This window comes from Oncorhynchus masou, chromosome 27, assembly GCF_036934945.1.
Source record: "Oncorhynchus masou masou isolate Uvic2021 chromosome 27, UVic_Omas_1.1, whole genome shotgun sequence".
NCBI classification, from domain to species: Eukaryota; Metazoa; Chordata; class Actinopteri; order Salmoniformes; family Salmonidae; genus Oncorhynchus; species Oncorhynchus masou.
Genome location: NC_088238.1, coordinates 23,618,682 through 23,645,328, shown reverse-complemented (window position 1 = coordinate 23,645,328; position 26,647 = coordinate 23,618,682). Strand labels below are relative to the sequence as shown.

The following is a 26,647-nucleotide window of genomic DNA, read 5'->3' as shown; positions in this document are numbered from 1 at the left end:
TCCCTGAATATTTTCTTTATTCTTCTAAGTCAAAGTCCAAGGCATCTGTCAGAACATAACCAGAGGTGACAAAACAATATACAGTACCTTCATCAAACTCCAACACATCTTTAGAAGCCAAACAACGTAGTTGTATTATCAGCAGAAAGACAAACCATCTCCACAGAAAAGGTCTGCAATCCCCTTGAATTAAAAGTAGACTCAGCAAAGTTACGTTGCCACAAGCAGCGCCGGAGATATTGAGATGAGCGACAGTCACACACAGTATCTGTGCACGGGATCGCGTCACCCTGTTCACAGGGTAGCCAGGGCACCAAAATAGCTGAGAAGTCGAGCCTCACGCTCCTACGCTTCTTAGTTGTGGAAATTGACCCACTATGTTGTTTACTTTCCTGCATAATATCGCGGAGTCTACCTTTAAACCAAAACTACATTCTCATTGTCTTTCATCAATTTGTCCTTAACGGACCCTAATGCCCAATGAAAGCCCTTTCCTGATAATTCAACAGTGAATTGGGAAAAAATACACAGTTTTGGTTGGTCACTTACAATTCAACTCTTCTTCATCTGTACAAAATCCCCCCAGGTGAGGGAGAAGGCACGTTCCTTATCCATTTCATTGAACTGTACTGCTGCTGAGTTTAGCATTTGTTTTCTAAACAATGTTCATAAATTAAGTCAATGAATTTCTCAATTTTGCCCGTTCATGATTCTACCATTATATCTTCTCACGCAAGAGTTAAAACATTTGTTTAGTTATTAATTGTGGTCCGGCATCAGCTTAGCATTTTATTTAAGTTCTTCAATTGCACATTGCAAAACAAGCAGTGTAACACCAAAGCCACTTCTTGGCTTTAAACTTTCTTCAATATCCAATATGGCGTATTAATTATATTACTTATTTGCATTAGCGTTTAAGGTTTGTAGTGAACACTAAAACAAAGATTTTTGCAAATCTTTAATTTTTAATTTGCAGTGTAAACAATAGGGAATGTTCTATATGATTCAAGTCTACTTCTAATCAAAGAATCCGAAAATGGATCTCGATAGTAGCCCAATGCTGCTATGCTAACATAGACATTGACCCACAATGCATGACTGTTGCTTTGCCTGTGCTTGTAGCTACTTTAAGGTTTAAATAATGTAACAAGTCTGTGTCTTTCTAGATTTTGCCCCACCAACGGGGATTTGGCCATACTGTTTCATACTGCAGCCATCTACAGCTCTACCACTTCTCTTCATGGGAGCTATGTAGCCGCAGCACGCACAAACAAGCCTCTTGTGGCATATGATGTAGTCTCTCTCATTCCATCCGCAACGCTCATAGAACGTTGGGCAGATAGAGGGAGCAGAGTAGCATATTCTGGCCCAGTGCCGGGAAGCGTCTGAAGGCCTCCCAGGCGTCTGAGAAGATGTTGTACTTGAGGAAGACGCGGTGCTCCAGGCTGGTGGGCAGGCTGACGTCGCGCGACATAATATAGACGCCGTCGTTGTGCAGCGTGCACGTGAGGTTCAGGCCCGACTTGGAGGTGTTGTCTTTCAGGTGGAGCCACTCCCCCGTGATCACGTTGTAAGACTGCACCGTCAGCATGTCCTCCGTCTGGCTGGCCCGCCGCCCCGGACCCGGCTCCAGCTCGTGGGTGTACCCCCCCACCAGGTAGATGGTATCTTCCACCGAGAGCATCTGCTGCTTACGCACGTGGGCCGAGCAGGAGCGGAACACTGTCCAACTGTCAGAGGTGGGGCAGTAGCGGAGTACGCTAGTATTCCTGTCTAATGGATAGAGAGAGAGAGAACAGCATTTGTTCAAATAATTGAAAAAACAGTTGATATTTTGTCAAATGGACAAGCACTATTTGTGTAGCCTACAGTTCTTTATGTCTGCTGTGTGTATACATTGGACATTTTAGAAAATGTTCTCACTTCTGCTGGGAATGAAAATCACCCCCACTAACCTCTGGCAGTATATCCTCCCATGACGTAGATCATGCCCTGGCACTCGCAGGCAGAGAACTCTGCCAGGGGGTCGGGTAGTGACGACACACAGGTCCACCAGTCCTGCTCAGGGCTGTAGCACTCCACAGTGCCCTGACACTGGCCTCCCACTGCATACAGCTTCCCTCGTACCGCCAGCAGCTTGAAGTTGGACCTGACCGGAGGAGAGACGGATATACAACAACATTACAGGACGGAGACATACTGTAGCCTATGTAGTTTGCTGGCTCAGCATCAAAACAGATTGAAGCTCAAGACATCAGAACAGACTGGATATTGGAACTCAAGACTAGGACAGACTGCATAGAGATCTATTCATATAGCTGACCTGTACTGACCTCTTCTGGTTCAGGGGGGCTACCTGGTTCCATTCATTTCTACAGGGGTTGTAGCAGTGTGCCGCTGAGATCTCCTGGCTGGTCATTCTGTACCCACCGACAATGAACAGGTAGTTGTCCAACACGGCCGAGCCGTAGCCTCTCACATTGACCATGTCAGAGGGCAGGTTGTTAGCGAGTGGCTTCCAACGCTGCTCTACTTCCCCATACCTCAGCATGGACCAGGGCTCGTCCTGGTCTGGTAGGTCCAGAGCCAGACAGGTGAAAAGTCCGATAGCCACCAGAGTGGCTGTGCCTTTCATACGCATATCTCTAACCTGGTTGCGCAGGGCCGCAGGTAAGTCGCTGAACTCTGGTCTCCGCAGCATTGGGTGGTAGTGGCAGCTCATATATCTGAGACAAGCGTTGCGTAGATCATGAGTTCCATATACCTCAGATAGGCTGTAGAGTTCCACACAATTCTCTTGTCGAATTTCAGACGAAAGGAGTTTTAGGATAGAGGTGACTTGCAAAAAAGATGCAGTCTCAATCAGGTCTTCCAGGGTCTCGTTGACTACTTTCACTTTGGAGGTGTTGATAAACTCCAGGACCAGCTCGAGCCCTGGCACACTCAGCCCCTGCAGTTGCACTGAATCCTCTCTGGACTCGCGCATCCCAGAGCTGTACAGTGCACGGAAGTAGTCGCTTTTTTCTATCAACTTGCCTTTGTTGACGTTGTACGTTTTGTCATCCATGACAATTACGATTATTTGTTCAGATGACATGTTTAGTGGTTGGGTTAGCTAGCTAATGTTGTCAAGTGATCTGTTCTGTTGACTGTCTTCTTCCGGCCTCGATCTGTTAATGACGGCCTGTCACAGTTTACATTTCTCAGGCGCAGGGGTGGTCTGCAACTCTAGTCGCACCGCAGTCACCAGCCCTATATATGGTAATGTTCAGCCCATACGTCTGGATGATGCCTGTTTAATTTCAACTCAGTCATGAGTGGGCTGGCTAGCTAGCTAGCTAGCAAGAGGCTAAGAGTGACTTGGAAATCTTGCTAGCCACTTTATCTTTCAAAAACACCAGGTATTATCTCGACGTACATCCAAAGAAGATGTTTTGCTGGACCATGTGGTCAATTTTAAGATGTTTATATTGGGTAACACACTTTCCTTGCATTGTCGAGATAATCTGCAGAAAGCTACAGTTGGTTTTTGAGGAGAAATTAGCAGCATATTTCCTATTTTGATCCTGTGGGTTGCGTCACTTGCTTGCTCAACCGGAAACCACTGTTTTCTTCTTCGTGTAAAGACAATGCCATGCAGATTGGTACAAGATGTGTTGCTGCCACCAGCTGGCTTGGGGTATACTCTACCTGCCATCGACAGGTGCAAGCCACCCGTAATACATGTTCCTATACTTTGCTTCCCGAAATTTTCAGGGAACCAGGTACATTAAATCCCACAGTTTCCAGCTATCAACAACATAAACTTGCAATGAAGTAAGATATCAGTGTATAGCCTCTGTGGCAACCAACACACAGCTCATCTAGCCTCCAATCTCAGGCTGCGCCTACCCAACAAGGACATGTTTATTGGTGGTTGATGTAGGATACAGTATTTTACTGTTAACTTAATGGCTATATGGACTGGAGGCAAGCATTACCCAGTGATGAAATATGTAACTGTTTTGCATTTCGCTGAGTAGGCCTTTTGGAGTACCAATGATATATATTTAAATCATATTTTAACAGTAGAGTAGTAGGAAGCTGAATCTGATATTTTTGTTTGGCATGACTATTTTGCCGCTCTACTTTTCTCTTTCTCGGGGGCATCTGGTTTTGGGGAGAGTTAAAACAGAGAGACTTTCTGCATTCTTCACCCTTCTGCTCCGTGGAAAAAACACTCATCGAGGGAGTACAAGTCTAGATAATGGCTGATTGCACTCTTAAAGAATGCGGATGGCCATGTATAGGGGCAGGCAGCTTGTGTGTGTGTGTGTGTGTGTGTGTGTGTGTGTGTGTGTGTGTGTGTGTGTGTGTGTGTGTGTGTGTGTGTGTGTGTGTGTGTGTGTGTGTGTGTGTGTGTGTGTGTGTGTGTGTGTGTGTGTGTGTGTTGGTAGGAGGGGGGATGGGTGATGACACGACACTATGGCAGACCCAACTACTTCAGGCTGGGACTTACAACAGATATTCACACCTGCAATGGGTCTACCCTATATGGGTCCTATGAGCTGGACTGTCAGGTGTCCACACGTTATAAACACTGCCCCAGAACTGTGGCTTGCTGCACCTCTACAGACAACTATCTGGCACCTCCTTCCCATGTATCATACCATAGAAATTGTATTCCTATGCATACATGTATGGCATACATGTTTCCAGGGCAAAACTGCCTAAATGTGTCCCAGTTAAGGTTGCTTCCTGGTGCTTCATTTAAAGTGGTGTGTTGTGCCAGGGTCTGCTGCTTGACCCAATGCTTGACCCATCTGTCTGCCTATTCAGACTCCCCATTTTGACCAACATTCACGCCATTCCATGTTATTGGGCTGCTGGAAGATTTTTTGGAATGTTCGCCTAATCATTTATGGAAATAAAAAGTAATATATTTGAACAGTGAACACTGATGGTAAAAGGTCTATACACAGATGGTGGACTTAATAACAAAACACATTGTTCTTGCTGTCAATTAGACCGAGGTAAAGTTGGTTTTATATTCACACATTCAGACATTCAACAGACATTCATCAGACATTCAACAGACATTCAACAGATATACACCAAAAATCCATTTAAAGCTGTATAAATCAATAACTAATTCACTGTTTGTCACAGAAACATACAAATAAATATGGTTTATTCTATAAATGTCTAGCATACTTTTACATCCTTTTGTTTTGAGTAAGCATTCCAGCTTTGACTTGATAGAAATATATAACATCTATGGACTTGGTGTATGGAGGAGCAATTTATTTTCGTGAATACGGTGGTGAACCTAATCAAGTCAATCTGATCCCCGAGGTCCTCATAGGCTCACTTGGATATATATAGCTGGAGGTAAAGATAACAAATATTAAACTAGGACCTTAAAACACTGGCAGAATTCTTTCATCCACATCCATTCACATAAAGTCTGTCTTTTAAAGAACAAATACCCTTCTAAGACCACTGTCTTTATGGACGTTTTCAAAAGGTTTGCAAATAGTTATTTCTGCAAGGAATGTGAATGGAAAGGGATATGGTAATACCTATGTAGGTGACATATTTTTCCACTGGTATAATGGGTATAATGTGTGGTAGTTGCACACCTCCCTGCTGAATTATGAAGAGCTGATTTGGGCCAGCTGATTTTTTTTTTCATGATCTTTTGTGAAAAAACAAACACATTTTGATGTAGGCTTTGTGCTAGCAGTTTAAGAGAGAAAGCGAGCCAATAGCATAGGGACAGCCCGGTTGAAGTCCTCATTTTTAATGGTTAGTGCCAGTAGATTGCAGAGGGGTTCACATACAGTTCAGAGGCAAATCATAATGTATACATTTAGCCCAAAAACAAAACATGTACCGTCCACTTCTTATATTAGTGTTTTTTTTTGTCATCCACCCTCTTATCTTTCACTACCTAATATATATATATATACAGTATATATGTACACTACCGTTCAAAAGTTTGGGGTCACTTAGGAATGTTCTTGTTTTTGAAAGAAAAGCAAAAAAAAAGGTGCATTAAAATAACATCAAATTGATCAGAAATGTAAATGACTATTGTAGCTGGAAACGGCTGATTTTTAATGGAATATCCACATAGGAGTACAGAGGCCCATTATCAGCAACCATCACTCCTGTGTTCCAATGGCACGTTGTGTTAGCTGGAATGTTTACTCAAAGCAAAGGTTGTACAATTATACTAGACATCTACAGAATAAATCATACCTAGTTTGAAGATTCTGTGACAAGGGTGAATTAGTTATTGATTTATACAGCTTTAAATGACATTTTATAGATTTGATGTATTTCTATCAAATCTAAACTGGCATCTGTATTCAAAACAAAGGTTGTAAAAGCCTGCTAGACATTTATAGAATACATCATATCTAGTTTGATGATTCTGTGACAAACTGTGAATTAGTTATTGATTTTTACATTTGTGAATGGCATTTTGGCGAATGTCTGATGAATGTCTGTTGAATGTACGAATGTGTGAGTATAAAAGCAACTTTACCTCGGTGTCAATTAGCTGTCTTAAAATAACGCAAAGCCAGTACTTTAGCAGAGTGACGTCGCCGCGTGCCTCTGACTGGTTGGCTCTTGAGCGCGGCGTAGCGGAGTGGGTGGAGAGAACCGCGCGCATTCATAACGAGTGGGTACCATAACCAAAATCACGCACTGTCATTCATGCGTTTGGTCTTCATCTGAAGCTTTTGACGGACTTTCTTAAAACAAAACGAGGATGAGGGAAGAGTCACGCGGGTTCTGTTTTCTTAAATGTTTTTTATTCATCATCAGCGCCCGGCAATGGGTGTCCGCGAGCAGGAACCTGCGCCCGTGCAATGAGGTAAGACCGCGCAGCTCGACACGAACGGCATCGGCTGTCACTGTTATTTAGAACACTGTTATTAAACTACAATAAATAAGCAAGCCATGACATTGCCACCAAGTGCGCTGCACGCACAATGTGTAATCATCTTATTCTATGTCCCAACCATATTTATCATATTTATGTTACGAACGTTATCATAAGGGTCAAGAATAAACATTAACCAGGGGATTATAGGCTACAACCTTCTGCCAATCGTTGTTATAAAATACATATTGGCGTGAAATGGAGTTGAAATATACGATGTTATGGAGGCCTTCTTTGTTAATGGTGGGATTTAAAATGTGTTGGTCGCCTATTCTTCTTATCGGCTTAAATCCTAAGCATGTTGACAAAATATAAGGCTCCATAATATGATGACGCGGCGCACTGAGCCGATCACTTGGCATCCATCCTCGTCCGTGCTGCCTTCCATCGATGTGCGGGAGTAATATTACCGCTGAGTAAGGGAAGGGGGAAGGACAGCTGAACAGCAAGGGCCTGGCATTGCGTTATCCGGTTAGATGTATATATTATGGCTATGATATCAGCTCTCTAAGGACAATAGCTGCCAGGAAGCCATCTCTGTCCCAGCCTTCTCCATATTATTTGAGCTGAAAATTATTGAGTGCTGTCAGATTTGTGCCCCAGAGTGTGTCCCATTACACTGCCAGATCCACACACACACACACACACACACACACACACACACACACACACACACACACACACACACACACACACACACACACACACACTCTCTGATGGATTCATGGATGATGGATAGGTCACTCTGGCACTAAATATCTTGTGGCACATGGTCTCCTCTGTATCCATGGTGACCATGATGAGTCACAAGGAGACAAGTTATGCACATTAATCTCAATCCCCTTTTATCTACCTCCAATTCCCCTGCACAAGGCCCATATCCACCACAGTACCAACATTTACCCACCAGCAGGTGCAGTCCATTTGAAAGGGGTTCTTGTCGGCTTGAATCCTAATATATGGCCACACCTATTGAGAGTTTGTTATGCGTGTGTTTGCGTGTGTGTGTGTGTGCCCATGTTCCCAATATTTGTGTGGAAATGGCAAGAACAATACTTGTAGAACGAGAGAGAGATGATGATCTATACAAAAGAGCGCAGGCTTATCTATACTCCACACACAACCTTAAACTGTCTCTCACTCTCTCTCTCCATCCTCAGATTCTCCACCCCTCTCTCTCTCCATCCTCAGATTCTCCACCCTTCTCTCTCTCCATCCTCAGATTCTACACCCCTCTCTCTCTCACACTCACTCACTCACTCACTCACTCACTCACTCACTCACTCACTCACTCACTCACTCTCGTTCTCTCACTCTTTCACACACAAACAAACACACACATTTAACATTAACAGAACCACATACAGTCAGTATATACACACACTATCCCACTTTGAATGCAGTAATGATTTGGGTGGCAGTGAGCTGTTTGTCGGTGGTCCTGAATGATTGCCATGGCAATGCTGGGTGAACAGAAGGTTTGGGAGGATGGGGGAAGGGGGAAGGGGATGGTGAGCAACATGGTGGTGGAAGTGAAGTGTTACATGACTGGCTGCAGTTAGAATGCTTAGAGACAAACCACCATGGCCTCCAAAACAAGATGGCCATCCAGTCTCCTTATGCCTTTTCTCTGTGGGGATCTTCTCTCTCTCTCTCTCTCTCTCTCTCTCTCTCTCTCTCTCTCTCTCTAACGTTCTCTCTCTCTAACGTTCTCTCTCTCTCTCTCTCTCTCTCTAACTTTCTCTAACTTTCTCTCTCTCTAACTTTCTCTCTAACTTCTCTCTCTCTCTCTCTAACGTTCTCTCTCTCTCTCTAACGTTCTCTCTCTCTCTCTCGAACATTGTCTCTCTCTAACTTTCTCTTTCTCTCTCTCTCTCTCTAACGTTCTCTCTCTCTCTCTCTCTCTCTAACGTTCTCTCTCTCTCTCTAACATTGTCTCTCTAACTTTCTCTTTCTCTCTCTCTAACATTGTCTCTCTAACTTTTGGGTCTCTCTCTCTTTCTCTCTTCTCTCTCTCTAATTCGTTCTCTCTCTCTAATCTTTTTTTTTCTCTCTCTAACTTTCTCTCTCTCTCTCTAACGTTCTCTCTCTCTAACGTTATCTCTCTCTCTCTCTAACATTGTCTCTCTCTAACTTTCTTCTCTCTCTTCTCTCTCTAACGTTCTCTCTCTCTAACTTTCTCTCTCTAACTTTTCTCTCTCTCTAACGTTCTCTCTCTCTAATCTTCTCTCTCTCTCTCTCTCTCTCTAATGTCTCTCTCTAACTTTCTCTTTCTCTCTCTCTAACGTTCTCTCTCTCTCTTTCTCTCTCTCTCTCTCTCTCTCTCTCTCTCTCTCTCTAATGTTCTCTCTCTCTAACTTTCTCTCTCTCTAACTTTCTCTCTCTCTAACTTTCTCTCTCTCTCTCTCTCTCTCTCTCTCTCTCTCTCTCTCTCTCTCTCTCTCTAACATTGTCTCTCTCTAACTTTCTCTTCTCTCTCTCTAACGTTCTCACTCTCTAACGTTCTCTCTCTCTAACTTTCTCTTTCTCTCTCTCGCTCTCTCTAATGTTCTCTCTCTCTTTCTCTTTCTCTCTCTCTAACGTTCTCTCTCTCTAACTTTCTCTCTCTCTCTCTCTCTCTCTCTCTCTCTAACGTTCTCTCTCTCTCTCTAACTTTCTCTCTCTCTCTCTCTAACTTTCTCTCTCTCTCTCTAACATTCTCTCTCTCTAACGTTCTCTCTCTTTCTCTCTCTCTCTCTCTGTCTCTCTCTCTCTAACGTTCTCTCTCTCTAACTTTCTCTCTCTCTCCCTCTCTCTCTCTCTCTCTCTCACTCTCACACTCACACACACACACATGCTTGGTTGTGTGGATTAACTGTTTTTTTCCGGTAGAAGTTATAATGTTATTTACCCGAAGTGACCTGTTCACACCTGGCTTACTACTCAGTAGTAAACAAACAGAAAAACAAATGCACATGGCTGAGACAAAGATGAGTGGTGATAACCCAGAGTATTGACTTAACATACAGCAGAGCCGACCCCAGTCTCTGACTCAGAGACCCTGGTGGTGACTCTCTGTCATTATTAAAGGAGCTTTCTTTTCTTTCCATCTGATTTTGTTTTCCTTATCTGCCAAGCCTCACTGATGACAATCTATGCAGCTTATTAGATTCATTTGGTGCATGCTGTCTTGAAAAACAACTGCATATGACGAGTGAATGGGTGTTCTGGCACATTGACAAAGTGACAAGGAAGCGTCACTAAAATTAAATCCTTGCAGCCTGTTCTGTCACTGCAGATTTAAGTGCATCTTAGATTGTTTCATCTACTGGGACATGTGTGACTGATTGTGACTGTGTTTTAGGTGAGTGTGTGCTCTAATATGACTACTGTGAGATTGTGTATCTTCCAGACAGACTACTACTATGAGTATACAGAGTGTGACAGTGCAGGGTCTCGATGGAGGGTAGCCATCCCCCACAATCTGGGCACCTGCTCAGCCCTGCCTACTCCCACCAGAGGAACAGACTGCTGTGAGTACTGTGCACGCGCGTGTGCGGGTGTGAGTGCGCGTGTGTTTGTTAATTCACATTTATTTATTCAGGTTTTCCTCATTTAGATAAAAAATCTATTTTTCCAGAGAGACCTGTTCAAGATAGCTGCGTATGTTCATGAGAGAGAGGTACTGTCTAGGTGTGAATGTGTCTGTCACATTGTGTGTGTGACCCTCCTTTCTCTGTCTCTCTGTCTCTCTGTCTGTCTGTCTGTCTGTCTGTCTGTCTGTCTGTCTGTCTGCCTGTCTGTCTGTCTGTCAGCGTTCTCGTGTGCGGCGGGAGAGTTCCTAGAGATGTCCGCTCAGCAATGCACGACGTGTGCGGCCGGCTCCTATTCGCTGGGCAGTGGGGTGCGTTTCGACCAATGGGACACTATCCCTGCCGGCTTCACCAGCCTGGCCACCTACATGGACCCAGGACCCAGTGGAGAGGAGAGTCAGGCCTGTAATAGGTAACACACATGTCTGTTTTACTGTCCTTGTGGGGACCAAACAGTTGATTCACATTCAAAACCCTAACTCTTAACCCTAACCTTAACACCTAACTCCTAACCCTCATTTTAACCCCTAAACCTAAATCCTAACCCTAACTTTAACGCCTAAACCTAATTCTGACCCTAACCCTTAACCCCTAACCCTAATTGTAACAATAAACATAAAATAGCCTATTTCCCTGTGGTGAAAATCTTACATTTTTTCCTTGTTTTACTATCCTAGTGAGAACTTCTGGTCCCTACAAGGATAGTTAAACCCAAAACACACACACACACATACATACACACGCATATACTACACACACCTGTCCTACACATACAGCCACACACACAAATCACAGTCATCCTGTATTCTCTTTCCCTCTGTACTGTAGCTCGTCGTGGACGCCGCAGGGTGTGTATCTGGAGTCTAGTCGTGATGAGTGCACCGTGTCTCTGGTCTACGCTGTGCATCTGGAGCAGCAGGGCTCTGTCTCCTTCAGCTACCAGTACCCTGACAACAACATCTTTTTTGAGTTCTATGTGAGTCTGACTCTCTCCTCCCTGATAAAGTTTATATCAGTTAATTTATTACCCTTTTATTTAGCTGGTTGACGTCCGTAGAGATGAAAAGTGGGTCTGTTTTGCGGCAGCAGGGAAGACTTTAATTGTACATTTATATATTTTTGTACATCAATGGCTTTACAATTAATGGGTTTTACATCGATGGCTTTACATTAGTAAATGTGGGCAATTGAGTGATTTTCTGCCATGAGGAGATTGGCAGCGAGAGCATCATGTGATGCAATGTTTTGAGTGGTTACCGTGGTGATGTGTGTTCAGGTCCAGAACGAGCAGTGTCAGGAGATGGCCCAGACCGACGATCAGAAGTGGATCAAACTCACCACCAACGGAGAGTGGGACACACACACGGTGAGGAGGAAGGCAGTGTGTGTGATACGTGTGTGTTATATGATTGGTGTGTGTGATGTGTGTAACATCTGTGTGCAACATACTGTGTGACATGTGACTCAGGTGAATCTGAAGTCTGGCACTAACATACTGTACTGGAGGACGACAGGGATCCTGGTTGGAGGGAAGATGGTTAAACCAGTGTTGCTCAGGAACATCCAGATTGAGGGTAAAGAGCGCTCGTACCCCTACTCCCTATCTTCACACTCACCTCTATTCTCTCTCCCATTCTGCATGCCTCTGTAATGTTGTTGGTCAAGGCAGGGTAGTATCACAGGTTCTTACCTACTCCAGAACTCGCCCTTCTTAGATCTAGGAAATGAGACCACAGTGTGAGACGACAGCAGAATCTACATCCTAATTAATTAGTGTCTCTGTCTAGGTGTTGCCTACACTTCGGAGTGTTTCCCGTGCCGACCAGGCTGGTTTAGCTCCGCCCCTGGCTCCTCCTCTTGCCAGCCCTGCCCCAGGAACACATCATCTAACAAGGGAGCCGCCTCCTGTACTCCCTGCCCCGACACACAGTACTCACGTATGTACTAGACACACACACGCACACACACATTCAAATGTATCAAAAATATCCACGGTCTCTCTCTCTTTCATTCTTTCCCTCAGATGAAGGATGGTCACAGTGTAAGGAGAGGCCTCCATGTTCAGAGAAGGATTACTTTCAGATCCACACAGCCTGCGACAGCGAGGGAAAGGTAAGTCACACACACATAGTGTGCATATATAGAGAGAAGGCTGTGGCCATATACATTAGATTACAATACATAGGACATTCTATGTATAGTATCTCTATGGTTGTGATGTAACTGCTGTGGTTGCCGTGGTGACAGACGCAGGTGATGTACCGGTGGGTGGAGCCGAGGATCTGTGAGGAGAATGTGACGGGCGCTGTGGCACTGCCCCCTACAGGGGAGAGAGAGGCCTGCCCACCCTGTAACCCTGGTTACTACAACACCGACGACTCCACCTGCTTCCCCTGTCCTCCTGGAACACACTCTGACGGCACCTCAGGTACACACACACACACACACGCACACGCACACACACACACACTATATATGTATATTCACATGTGTATATACATTAACAGTGTACATACACGCACTTACAGTACACACACACACACACGCCACTCACGTTTGTATTGCTGTATAATGAAATGTGTTGTTGACGGATGTGTGTGTCTGTCCCAGTGTGTGAGGAGTGTCCTGCGGGGACAGAGCCAGTACTGGGGTATGAGTATAAATGGTGGAACGTCCTCCCTTCCAACATGAAGACTTCCTGCTTCAACGTGGGCAACTCCAAATGTGACGACATGAACGGTGAGACAGAAACATGTCTCGGGTGATTAGGGTCAAGAGATATGTGATATGATTGTAGTAGTACACATGGGTGAATAGTAAATATGTCTAATATAGACATCCTGCTGGGTATGTATTATCTCTGTGTCTCTCTGACTGATGGGTGCATAGATGTCTTTTTAATAGATATGTGGTGTCCCTCAGATTGTAAGGAATATAGATGTGTGTTTAATAGAATGTGTAATCACAGTAATATGTTGTTGTTCAGGCTGGGAGGTGGCAGGGGATCACATCCGCAGCGGTGCTGGAGGCTCGGATAACGATTACCTCATCCTGAACCTGCATGTTCCTGGCTTCAAGTTAGTCTTGGCTTGACTGTGTATTATAGTTAGAGCGCTCAGGTTTTTCATGGTTAGGTCATATGGTCAGAATGAACACATGGCTATGATTATTGTGAAACATTATTTTATTGGCCCTGTGTGTGTGTGTGTGTTCTGTCAGGTTACCCACATCACTTGCTGGGATGACCGGGACTGAGTTTGGCCGGATCACCTTCGTCTTCGAGACAATCTGCTCTGCCGACTGTGAGCTCTACTTCATGATGGTGTGTGTCGGATCATTCATTCGCATCTGCACGAGTGTGTGTCTAGGATCTCAGGGAAATGTTACTGACAATATCAACAGTGTTTTAGCCAGTAAATCAATATTACCCAACCCAACATAGTCAGTATGACATAGCCAATACATGAGTGACCTTCTTTCATCCCGCTTTTGGATAAATACATATCAATATCTATGTTTGTTAGTAAAGCCATATAAAGCAGAATAGCGTTCCCCAACTAGCAGCCCGCAGCCCCCCAAATTTTCTGAGCCCAAAGAAATAAGACAAAATGTAATTGTTGGACAATAAACACTGTTAAAACACCAGAAAATCAGCTCCAAGTGATTTTAATTTAGGAAATCTGTTCCCGTGTATAATAGAGTGTTATTATGTTTTAGTCAAATGTTATGTTTGTGCTTCTTGCGCTCAGGATAACATCGGCCCTCGGCTGAATCTAGTTGATAATCCCTGCAGTAGACTCAGTTAAATCAATCCATGTATCTAAATTAAAACAAAGTATATTTGAACAAACACAGCCAATCACAGTACACAATATACACAACTAAATCACAGTAAAGCAGTGAGATTTCAGATAAACCCGTCACTGTGTAAATTGTAAACTGGAGTGATCCGCTCCCATATAAACCCTGTGTGTGTGTCGCCCCCTGCAGGATGTGAACAGGAAGAGCACCACGGTGGTGGAGTCATGGGAGGGCAGTAAGGAGAGACAGAGTTACACACACATCATGACCAGGAACGCATCCGTATCATACACTTGGGCCTTCCAGAGAACCAACCAGGCTCAGGACGTGAGTACATACACACATACACTCTCTCACACACACACACACACAGTGACACTACACACACACATACTTCACACACACACACACATACTGCACTATAATATATTGACGTGGGTGTATCTAGGTGCGGCGGTACATCAGTGACGTGGTGATACTCTACTCGGTGAGCGTGACAAATGTCCAGGATGGCGTGGCATCTGCGTGCCGGGCCTGCGCCCTCTTATCCCAGAGTTCTCAGCGGCCTGGGTCGTGTATTCCATGCCCAGCTGGGTTCTACATTGACAGAGACACCAACCGGTGCCAGGAGTGCCCCCCCAACACATACCTGTCTGGTCACCACACATATGGAGAAGACGCGTGTCTGCCCTGTGGCCCCGGGAGTAAGAGCAACAAGGTATTATATTACACACAAACACAACTCATATCATCACACAACCATAAGTTACAACCTTACAAACCAACCTTGTGTAACCATTATAATCATTAGAACCACTTTATAACATTAAATCCTCCTAATCTAAAATCTCAGGGCCATAGTTATGAGTTTTACTCTCATCCAGATCAACAGTTAACAGTCTCTGGTCTGGATAAGAATGTTTTTAGCATTGGTACTATCATGTGTGTATCATGTGAGCCGCTATTTGTGCGATGTGTGTTGACTTGATGCTATTGTGCCCCCTCCTAGGAGCACTCTCGTTGCTATAGCGACTGCTCCTTCAGTCACAAGGAGAACAACCGCACCCTGACCTTTGACCTGAGCTCTCTGAGCCCCGTGGCCTCGCTCACCATCGGCCCCAGCTTCACCTCTAAAGGCACAAAGTATCTCCACGTCTTCAACGTCAGCCTGTGTGGACACCAGGTAACACACATTTGCACACGCACACACACATTCATGCAGGCACACATCAGTTGTGTGGACACGAGATAACACACATACCTCAGGGTTGTCGTTGTGTGTTCTGTTTCAGGGGAAGATGGCAGCTGTCTGCACAGATAATGTCACCGATATCGCCAACAAGGACATGGGGAGTGATTCCACCCAGTTCGTCAACTCAGTGGACAGCTTCATCTGTCAATCAACCATCATTCCTGCGGATGGGCGGGGCTTCAGGATGGCTCTGGCATCCCAGTCTATCAGTCTGGCTGATACCTTCCTCGGTGAGATGGCAATAGAATAGTGCCTTCATAATGATTATAGGACAGTGCCACAACCACAAGTAGTCATCTAGCCAGAGTACAAAGTATACTCTTCATCTAAAAACACATTTATTTTCAACAATTTCATTTGAAACTTGTTTTCTCCATCTCTTTCCGTCTCTCTCTCAGGAGCGACAGTGGACAGTGATTTAGACGGAATAAACGCTAGACCAGAACTCTTCTCTGACATCTCAAAAACCATACCAGACATCAACTTCTTCTACAGGTAGGCCAGCGTAGAGCTAGATGCCATAGAACAGCATTCAAAGTTTAATGGTTCCAGTGAAGATCAGTCATTGTGGTTGAAAGTGGGTGGAAAATGTATTTTTTGTACACTGCTGCTACGCGCTGTCTATTATCTATGCATAGTCACTTTACCCCTACGTACATGTACAAATGACCTCGGCTAACCTGCACATTGACCCTGTATATAGCCTCATTATTTTATTGTGTTACTTTTTTTTTTTTTTACTTAAAAATTTTCTTTCTTTCTTGAACTGCATTGTTGGTCAAGGGCTTGTAAGTAAGCATTTCATGGTAAGGTTTACACCTGTTGTATTCAGTGCATGTGACAAATAAAATGTGATTTGTGCGTGTGTGTTTGACTGTCTCAGGTCTACTCAGGCGACTGGATCCTGCCAGCGTGGTCGGAGTGCGGTCATGACCATACGCTGCAACCCAGAGAAGACGGACCGCGGGAAACTCACAGTGCCCAGGTACACACACCTGTCTGACTGTCTGATCAACGTCACCTGTCTGACTCTCTGCTCAATGTCACCTGTCTGACTGGCTGCTCAACGTCACCTGTCTGACTGTCTGCTCAACGTCACCTGTCTGACTCTGCTCAATGTCACCTGTCTGACTCTCTGCTCAATGTCACCTGTCTGACTGTCTGCTCAACGTCACCTGTCTGACTCTGCTCAATGTCACCTGTCTGACTGTCTGCTCAACGTCACCTGTCTGACTGTCTGCTCAACGTCACCTGTCTGACTCTGCTCAATGTCACCTGTCTGACTCTCTGCTCAATGTCACCTGTCTGACTCTGCTCAATGTCACCTGTCTGACTCTCTGCTCAACGTCACCTGTCTGACTGTCTGCTCAACGTCACCTGTCTGACTGTCTGCTCAACGTCACCTGTCTGACTGTCTGCTCAACGTCACCTGTCTGACTGTCTGCTCAACGTCACCTGTCTGACTGTCTGCTCAACGTCACCTGTCTGCTCAACGTCACCTGTCTGCTCAACATCACCTGTCTGACTGTCTGCTCAATGTCACCTGTCTGACTGTCTGCTCAACGTCACCTGTCTGACTGTCTGCTCAACAACTCAGCTGAAAACGTTTGTGTATTTTCATTAGCTCCTTCTACATGTATCCACTGTGTGTGCGTGCAGTGCGTGCCCTGCAGGTACGTGTGACGGCTGTACGTTTCACTTCCTGTGGGAGAGTGGGAGCGCCTGTCCACGCTGCACCCAGGATGACTATCACCAGATAGAGGGAGCCTGTAAGGGAGGAGCCCAGGTAACCTGTTCCCTCTCTCTTCATCTCCTTTAACACACTCATGCTACTTTTACTTTCAACTCTTGGTATTTCAATTGAACCTAGTTTCTCGCCTTCTCTACTCTCTCTCTCCGTCACTTCCTCCCTCCTTCCCCCCGCCTTCTCTCTCTCTCTCTCTCTCTGTAGGAGACTCTGTCTGTGTGGAATGAGCCAAAACTGTGCATCAAAGGCATTTCCCTGCCAGCTAAGAGCTCCGCCCCCTGCGAGGCCATTGCTCTATGGCTAAAGGTGGGGGTAGGGGGCGGGGCCTTCTTAGCTGTGCTGCTCGTCTCTCTCACCTGCTATTTCTGGAAAAAGAACAAGAGGTGATTGACTGACACCTGTTAATCAAATAACCATAGGCTGTAGTACAACGTTCCTGACTCCTGCATCTCTGTGTCCTGTGTGTTTCTGTGTCACTATGGCACCCCCTTTCAGGCTGGAGTATAAGTATTCTCGGCTGGTGATGTCAGCCAATAAGGAGTGTGAGCTGCCGGTGGCAGATAGCTGTGCCCTGGCCGAGGGGGAGGAGCCTGAGGATGACGTGGTCTACTCCCACAAACCCTCACTGCTCGGCAAGCTCAGGGCCATCGCCAACAAGGTGTGTGTGTGTGTGTGTATGTATGTGTGTTTGTGTGTGTATGTGTGTGTTAACCCTGTGTGTATCTCTATCCTTCAGCAGAGGGAGGGAGACAGCAGTGAGTCGGTACAGCTGAAGTCATCCCAGTCTGAGAGATGGGTCTGGGGGTAACGAGGAAGGAAGGAAGGAAGGAAGGAAGGAAGGAAGGAAGGAAGGAAGGAAGGAAGGAAGGAAGGAAGGAAGGAGAGAGAAAGGGAAATAGAGAGAGAAAGAAGAAGCAAGAGTTGGTAGGGTTGGCACTGAGTTCCACTCCTCTTCATGTCTCCTGGACTCTGCTTATTCCTGAGGACTCCATCATGGCTCCAGCTGCTCCAGTTTCCTCTGCAAATGTACCTGTTCCCATGATTCTGACTGAAACTGGAAAGTGGTTTGGCTCCCCACCCTAGACCCTACCACACATGGGAACACAACCATGCTTATTGCCATGGATATTGAAGGGCTGCAAATGAAAGAAACTCTCACTGTTTTTGTATATTTTGTATTGTCATTTGGAGTTTATCTGTACAGTCATGTCCAAAGTATTTATAATTATTAGTGGTGTTATGATTTATCTTTATTAAATTCTCACTTGCCTTTGGGGCCGTGTTTGTATTTGTGTGCAGTTGTGTTAGGCTACACATTATTATTATTATTATTAATAATAATAGTAATACAACAATAGTTAATGGGGCCTGGAATGCTCCAGAGAATACCATGTCTTGTAGAATTAGACCAGTTTGTTGGATATTCGACGGCTATTTGCGCTTTCAAACCTCAATAGCTTTCAAACCAATTGAGCACAACATTGCACAGGTCTTATTTTCACAATTTGGGCATTCATTTTCTCTCCAAACCTAATAAACATGTGGAAATGTGGGCAGCATTTTATATTCCTAATTGAATTAGTTAGGGAGCGTAAACAAAGTACAAACATTTTTTACATTCAAATTTCAATAGCTCCTTGGTCATGTGACCTACTGACTTCAAACAAGGTTCAGAATGTCCACTCAGTGGGCCTACACATTGCACACCCTTTAGTTTGTCCATTTTCATCTCACAGGATTTTCCATTAATTTTTCAACATTTAAAGTTTCAATAGCTCCTTGGTCATGTGACCTACTGGACTCAAACAAATTTCATAATGTCCACGAACTAGCCTTATATATTGCACACTCTTGTTTGTGTACTGTAAAATCACACAATGTAACATACATTTTTCAAAGTTTTACATTTCAATAGCTCCTTGGTCATGTCAATTACACACCTAAGAAGCGTGCAGTGGATAAACACCCATATTGCATAAACGCTAGTCATGTATCTTCTGTTTTGTTGTACATGAATATTAGTTTGACAATTAGGGGGTTCAGTCCAGTGATGTGTTTACCCTTGTCTTTAATATTTATATATAATAATTGGTAGTTCAAGGGGTGTGTCTGTGCCTTTTGGATTACTCTATCTTTACAGAGAACCCCTGGGGTTCAAGTCAAGAGCTTCCCTTCCAGTCTGCTCTACGCATGTCTGAAAGTGCCAGCAGCCAAGAGAGTTTTTCACAGTATGTCATAAAACATTATTACACTTATGAATGTATGTAAAATGCTAGAATGTATTAGATCCAGTACAATGGAATAACTATAGTCCACTGACTATATAAGGGTAGTCAGTGGACATTCTGAACATTGTTTGAAATCAGTAGGTCACATGACCAAGGAGCTATTGAAATTAGAAACATTGAAAAACATTGAAAATTCGTGTAAAATTGCCTGAGATGAAAATGGACAAACTAAATGGTATGCAATGTGTAGGCCCACTGAGTGGACATTCTGAACCTTGTTTGAAGTCAGTAGGTCACATTACCAAGGAGCTATTGAAATTTGAAAGTTTGAGAAATGTATGTAAAAAAAACGCGTCAGATTAATATTGACAAACTAAAGGGTATGCACTGTGTAGGGCCACTGAGTGTACTTTCTGAATCTTGTTAGAAGTCAGTAGGTCATATGACCAAAGCGCTATTGAAATTCAAAAATGTAAATAAATAATTTTAAATAGTGCGAGATGTATATCAACAACAAAACATGTGTGCAATGTGTGTCTATGCCATCGGGTTAGCTACAACCAGTTTTGAAAGTTATAAATTATAATATTTTTTAGGAGTAATGGTTAAAGAGCTATTGAAATTTTACCTCTGTCAAATAGATCCATTATCTCCCAGGACGTCCCATACTCTCGTTGCAGTTCCATTCGGAAACGTAATTCCTCCCCGCCACCAGACCAGTTTCCGCCCTTCCGAGAGAAAATACTTAGCATGTGATTCATTGACGACAACAGGAAAGTTTAAATATAGCCTACAAAAAGAATACAATCGGGGTTAACTTTTGCGTTATCGCGGATTCTACGCTGGAAAACCGGATAGACGTCGGTCGCAGTGGTCAGGAGATGGTTGAAATGAGGATGAGCTGAACTCGAGCTGGTGCAGTTACGGTACGGAATCATCTCTTTGGTCTGGATACTCCGGCCATGCTGTTTAGGACAAGTCTAAAATCATCCCAGCAGTTTTGGGTATCAAATCCAGTCCGTAATTTTTACAAAAAATGAGAATATATGCTTGTAAATTATGTTAGATTCACGCACGACCAACGTTATCTGTTTACAACGTCAACGAATTAAATTAGAGGTGTAGCCAAAACCATTGGACCTGGCTGCTAAACAATGATGACATTTTCTTTGAACAGAAGTTACATCATAACACTATCAGATTCAAACAGTAACATAACACATTCTAGAGCGAGCAACAATGCTTCTTTCTCGATCCTGACCAAATGTCACTTCCTGTGGTGGCGATGTAGAAAAAAGATGAAGGGGGAGTGCAATCTGTGATTTATTATTCTGTAGTTGGCCTAAAAGTGATGGTAGATGTATCTCTCGCTCTTTGTGTGTGTCCACTGTGATTGGCTAAGAAAATAATTTCCAGAAAAACTTAACTACTACTACATAGAACAACAGTAGGCCTACATGAAAGAGGTGTGTGTGTGCTTTATTTTACAGGTCCCTCCGCTGAAAGCTCGACGGCATCATCATAATTCCTTATCTAAGTGGTAAAATTATTCAGAGAGAGGGAAATTACTTTTAATCATTCTGAATTTTGAGAACAATTTACATGTTCAAATAGTATCAATAGTCATGCCTCAACACAACCCCAAGGGGGCAGCACTTTCCCAGGAAATAAGTGACTAAATCAAAACACTGTTCATTGTGTTCTTTAGTTTTTCAAATGCATTTTCTGTTATTTCTCCAGGGCTATCTGGAGGTTTTGGCGTTGTGCTCGTAAATACGACGCTCACAAGCACTTTTATATCAGGAGTGAACTGAATAGCATACACAATTATTTAAACGTTGCTCTAGTCCTTAGGACTCCAGTCACTTTAATTCTTGAGCAAACGCTGCCCTCTTGTGTTTCCGTTGAAGAATTTACAGCGGGGTAATATTTTCACAGGTAAATGTCAAACAGATGGATAGAAGCTAATAATCTTTGTGTCAAACTGTACATTCACCTGGGAAAATGTAGGCCCTCGTTTGTTGTAATCCCTCAAGAGATCAACGAAGTGTTTTTTTTACAGGGACGAGCAAAAAGAACATGACGTTTTAATAGATGGGTTAGCTGGAAATGTCACGAAAACAAATGTGCACGTTTCTATGGGGGGCAGAAGTCAGTGTGTTGTTGTGATTCTGGATGGCCAGATTGCTTGCAAGAATGAGAAGTGCCATGTGGGGAATCGTAAGTGGCTTGTTCTTGATACCATGTCCTGTTTTGACAGATTTCATGTCAATGCTAATATGGCCCAAATTCGCAAGCTAGTCAACAACTGTAACGATGTATTTGAGAGACAACAAGTGCTCATTGTGCACATGTATTTCTGTTTTTAATAAACAGTGAATTCGAAATAGAGTTTACATGTTGTCAGCAATGTAAAGCCAACCCCGTGTGTTTTGCCCTATAGTTGTGCAAGCGTTGATTTTGTTGCAAAACAACCAACCCTTCTATACATGCGAGTTTTGATTTGTTTACTTTGTTAACGCAGCACTGGTGGTTTCTTGAGGAATTACAAGAGTTTCGCAAGTGAGGTGAGTGCAGTATTACTATTTACTAGTACCTATTGAAATACACTCGGTTGTAACGACTTAAAGGAAACAAGTTTGAGCAGTGTTTGAAGTAATATAGATATTCACATTTGAATTGTAGTCGATTGCTGATAATTTTGCAAGGGAGAAACGAACAAATTCTTCACAAAAGTTTTGCATAATAAACACTGCCCTTTTTATTTGCAGATCGTCACAGCTTCACTATGGCTCGCGGCTGCCTCTGCTGCGTCAAATACATGCTGTTCCTTTTCAACCTGCTCTTCTGGGTGGGTGAATAAACTCACTGCACACATCGTTTTCAAACAAATTGATCTTCTGATTCTGAATTCTATTTTATTATTAAATCATAGTATACTAAATGTATAATAATGATTAGAGTAATGACACTCATGTATTTTATTCTGCCTCTCAGTTGGGGGGCTGTGGTTTGTTGGGTGTGGGAGTGTGGTTGTCTGTGTCCCAGGGCAGCTTTGCCACCCTATCACCATCCTTCCCCTCCATCTCTGCTGCCAACCTCATCATCACCCTGGGTGCTGTCATCATGGTTACAGGCTTCCTGGGTTGTCTGGGTGCCATCAAGGAGAACAAGTGTCTGCTGCTGAGTGTGAGTGAACTACACGACCCACGATGCACCACACTACATTGCTTGGCACATTGGCAACCTCACCTGCCTCTCTCTCTTCTCTCGTGTTCCCTGTAGTTTTTCATCACGTTGTTGGTTATTCTGTTGGTGGAGCTGATCCTACTCATCCTGTTCTTCGTATACACAGACAATGTAAGACTCCCATAGAAGCCACCTGTCAATTCAACCCCTTGTTATCCTTTCACCTATGGTTCCTGTTCCCATAGTGCTCTGTGCCTCTGCCTACATTTCTCATGATCCACTGTGTGCAGGTGAGTGAGAACGCCAGACAGGACCTGAAAGAGGGACTTACTCTGTACAGCACCAACAACAACGCGGGCCTCCGCAATGCCTGGAACACCATACAGACAGAGGTACGGTACCTAACTACTAATGATCTACCATACAACCCCACACTAATAGCATAGCATTCCATCAAGGGAGAGGTGCAATATGTAATCCTGTCTCCTCTCTCTCTCTCTGTCAGTGGCATTGTTGTGGGGTGAATGTGTACACAGACTGGCACACTGCCCTGCAGGAGAAGGTGGTTCCTGACCACTGCTGCCAGAATATCTACCAGGACTGTGGGCGCAATGCCACCAATCAGTTCTGGACACAGGTCAGTTTGTGTTTGTTTAAAAATGTCTGATCTTCTCCCTCCCATCAGGGAGTGTGTGTCTGATCTTCTCCCTCCCATCAGGGAGTGTGTGTCTGATCTTCTCCCTCCCATCAGGGAGTGTGTGTCTGATCTTCTCCCTCCCATCAGGGAGTGTGTGTCTGATCTTCTCCCTCCCATCAGGGAGTGTGTGTCTGATCTTCTCCCTCCCATCAGGGAGTGTGTGTCTGATCTTCTCCCTCCCATCAGGGAGTGTGTGTCTGATCTTCTCCCTCCCATCAGGGAGTGTGTGTCTGATCTTCTCCCTCCCATCAGGGAGTGTGTGTCTGATCTTCTCCCTCCCATCAGGGAGTGTGTGTATCTGCATGTGTAGGAGTGTCCTTTTTCACTTCTCAGAATTGTATGTTTCTCTCTTGTCAGGGTTGCTATGAGAAGGTGGAGGAGTGGCTGGATGACAATAAACACCTGCTGGGAACCATTGCCATGTGTGTTCTGGTCATACAGGTAAGGTGTGTGTGCGTGCGTGCGCGCGCATACAGGAAGACATACAGATGTACATATAATGATGTTGCAGTGTGATTGATGCAACTTTCTGTCGGCAGCTCCTGGGTATGGCCTTCTCCATGACTTTGTACCAGCAGATCCACCGATCCGGGAAGAAGTACGAAGCTTAGAACACAAATACACAGTTTGAGACCCATTACTTGTATACAAAATTATACTCTAAAAAGACACACACATGTCACAAAACAGCTTTTTATTTTGTGTTTTGTATTTACACACCCTTGTATCATTTTGTGCACAAAGGCAATATTGTTTTTTAATTATCATCTTTATCATTATAATCAGTGTTCTTGGCCGGGATTCAATCCAACCGCGGTTTGTCAACAATGCACCGTAAATGGGTTATTCCACAAATAAAGTGCACATTTTTTGTGAAGAATCAACAACAAGTGGGACACAATCATGAAGTGGAACGACATTTATTGGATATTTCAAACTTTAACAAATCAAAAACTGAAAAATTGGGCGTCATACACGTTCCCCATAGATTGGATTTGTTAAAACATTTCTAGCCAAACGTGTTGTGAGACTTGCATTTATTTTCCCCTCCCTGTTGCACACAAGTGTCCATTCCCCCTGTCACAAGTGTCCATTCCCCCTGTCACAAGTGTCCATTCCCCCTGTCACAAGTGTCCATTCCCCCTGTCACAAGTGTCCATTCCCCCTGTCACAAGTGGATTTATGGCTGATTTCAGATGAAAACCTCAACCCTTATATGGTCAACCCTGTTACTTTAAAGACACTTAGTCATTTTTTTATTCAACCGCTTATGTGAAATTAGTTTGTTTTGACCAGTTTTAACTGCCCAAAGTGTTATCATTTTGTGGAAGGACCCAAATGCTACATATAGCTTAATCAGAAATTCCCTTTAAAAGCTGAATTGTCGACAACCTGCAGTCGGATTGAATCCTGGCCCAAGTTCAGTTATGGGGGGACTAAGGTGGGGGAGGAAGGGGGGTTGGATTGTGTGTATGGGAATAGGGACACCCCTCAGTCATCCAGAATAGAATGGCTTGAACACAAAATAGAGTAATGGGAAAGAGGTTCGATTTCATGCCTTAGAAATCCTTAAACGGATTACATTTATATTGTATGGATTTATTATTGTAAAACCAGTTACTGTCATGTGTTCAATAAAAGTTAAGCTTATTCTGTCAAAATGCTGGCCATTTTTCCCTCAGTTCAAATTCTGTTTACTAAAGCATCATCTTCAATTGAGGAGGAGGTGGAATGAACTATCATCATCTAGTACTGTTACAGGTGTGATCTCATCATCTAGTACTGTTACAGGTGTGATCTCATCATCTAGTACTGTTACAGGTGTGACCTCATCTAGTACTGTTACAGGTGTGACCTCATCTAGTACTGTTACAGGAGTGAACTCTCCCCTAGTACTGTTACAGGTGTGACATCATCTAATACTGTTACAGGAGTGAACTATCATCATCATCTAGTACTGTTACAGGAGTGAACTATTATCATCTAGTACTGTTACAGGTGTGAACTACCATCATCTAGTACTGTTACAGGAGTGAACTCACCATCTAGTACTGTTGCAGGAGTGAACTCTCATTGTTTAGTACTGTTACAGAAGTGAACTATTATCATCTAGTACTGTTACAGGAGTGAACTCTCATCATCAAATACTGTTACAGGAGTGAACTATCATCATCATCATCTAGTACTGTTACAGGAGTGAACTCTGATCATCTAGTACTGTTACAGGAGTGAACTATTATCATCTAGTACTGTTACAGGAGTGAATTATCATCATCTAGTACTGTTACAGGAGTGATCTCTCATCATCTAGTACTGTTACAGGAGTGAATTCTCATCATCTAGTACTGTTACAGGAGTGAACTCTCCCCTAGTACTGTTACAGGCGTGAACTATTATCATCTAGTACTGTTACAGGAGTGAACTATTATCATCTAGTACTGTTACAGGAGTGAACTCTCCCCTAGTACTGTTACAGGCGTGAACTATTATCATCTAGTACTGTTACAGGAGTGAACTATCATCATCTAGTACTGTTACAGGAGTGAACTATTATCATCATCTAGTACTGTTACAGGAGTGAACTATTATCATCTAGTACTGTTACAGGAGTGAACTATCATCATCATCTAGTACTGTTACAGAAGTGAACTATTATCATCATCTAGTAATGTTACAGGAGTGAACTATCATCATCATCTAGTACTGTTACAGAAGTGAACTATTATCATTATCTAGTAATGTTACAGGAGTGAACTATCATCATCATCTAGTAATGTTACAGGAGTGAACTATTATCATCAAGTACTGTTACAGGAGTGAACTATTATCATCATCTAGTACTGTTACAGAAGTGAACTATTATCGTCATCTCATACTGTTTCAGGAGTGAACTATCATCATCATCTAGTACTGTTACAGAAGTGAACTATTATCATCTAGTACTGTTACAGGAGTGAACTATTATCATCATCTAGTACTGTTTCAGAAGTGAACTATTATCATCTCGTACTGTTTCAGGAGTGAACTATCATCATACAGTACTGTTACATGAGTGAACTATTATCATCATCTAGTACTTTTACAGGAGTGAACTCTCCCCTAGTACTGTTACAGGCGTGAACTATTATCATCAAGTACTGTTACAGGAGTGAACTATCATCATCATCTAGTACTGTTTCAGGAGTGAACTATCATCATACAGTACTGTTACATGAGTGAACTATTAT

General features: G+C 43.6%; 3 protein-coding genes across 9 annotated transcripts; 2 read left to right on the top strand and 1 right to left on the bottom strand.

Annotated features, from left to right (window-relative positions):
- Positions 1-3,590, bottom strand: LOC135515833 (kelch-like protein 42). Its single transcript, XM_064939609.1, has 3 exons — positions 2,334-3,590; positions 1,956-2,149; positions 1-1,773 (listed from the first exon to the last, which is right to left on the bottom strand). The coding sequence occupies exons 1-3, from the start codon at positions 3,095-3,097 to the stop codon at positions 1,322-1,324; spliced, it is 1,410 nt and encodes a 469-aa protein (XP_064795681.1). The 5' UTR covers positions 3,098-3,590; the 3' UTR covers positions 1-1,321.
- Positions 3,591-6,649: 3,059 nt separating this feature from the next.
- Positions 6,650-18,582, top strand: LOC135515832 (endosome/lysosome-associated apoptosis and autophagy regulator family member 2-like). Of its 3 annotated transcripts, none has more exons than XM_064939608.1 (22): positions 6,650-6,865; positions 10,326-10,446; positions 10,729-10,918; positions 11,335-11,482; positions 11,783-11,872; positions 11,987-12,080; positions 12,294-12,443; positions 12,530-12,618; positions 12,754-12,934; positions 13,117-13,245; positions 13,493-13,583; positions 13,726-13,828; positions 14,497-14,634; positions 14,756-15,025; positions 15,317-15,490; positions 15,600-15,789; positions 15,958-16,054; positions 16,443-16,544; positions 17,219-17,345; positions 17,511-17,689; positions 17,802-17,964; positions 18,043-18,582. In XM_064939608.1, exons 1-22 carry the CDS (start codon positions 6,761-6,763, stop codon positions 18,112-18,114), a joined length of 3,003 nt encoding a protein of 1,000 aa, XP_064795680.1. In that variant the 5' UTR covers positions 6,650-6,760; the 3' UTR covers positions 18,115-18,582. The 3 variants fall into 3 exon arrangements, with proteins under 3 accessions (XP_064795680.1, XP_064795679.1, XP_064795678.1); XM_064939607.1 differs by having other exon boundaries at positions 11,975-12,080; positions 18,046-18,582; XM_064939606.1 differs by having other exon boundaries at positions 11,975-12,080.
- A 1,627-nt stretch (positions 18,583-20,209) lies between these two features.
- Positions 20,210-25,081, top strand: LOC135515831 (tetraspanin-9). Of its 5 annotated transcripts, XM_064939603.1 has the most exons (11): positions 20,210-20,460; positions 21,025-21,074; positions 21,597-21,754; positions 22,059-22,101; positions 22,306-22,385; positions 22,532-22,723; positions 22,820-22,894; positions 23,014-23,115; positions 23,229-23,360; positions 23,778-23,861; positions 23,960-25,081. In XM_064939603.1, exons 5-11 carry the CDS (start codon positions 22,323-22,325, stop codon positions 24,029-24,031), a joined length of 720 nt encoding a protein of 239 aa, XP_064795675.1. In that variant the 5' UTR covers positions 20,210-20,460; positions 21,025-21,074; positions 21,597-21,754; positions 22,059-22,101; positions 22,306-22,322; the 3' UTR covers positions 24,032-25,081. The 5 variants fall into 5 exon arrangements, with proteins under 5 accessions (XP_064795675.1, XP_064795673.1, XP_064795674.1 ...); XM_064939601.1 differs by lacking the exon at positions 21,597-21,754; XM_064939602.1 differs by lacking the exons at positions 21,025-21,074; positions 21,597-21,754.
- The last annotated feature ends 1,566 nt before the right edge of the window (positions 25,082-26,647 follow it).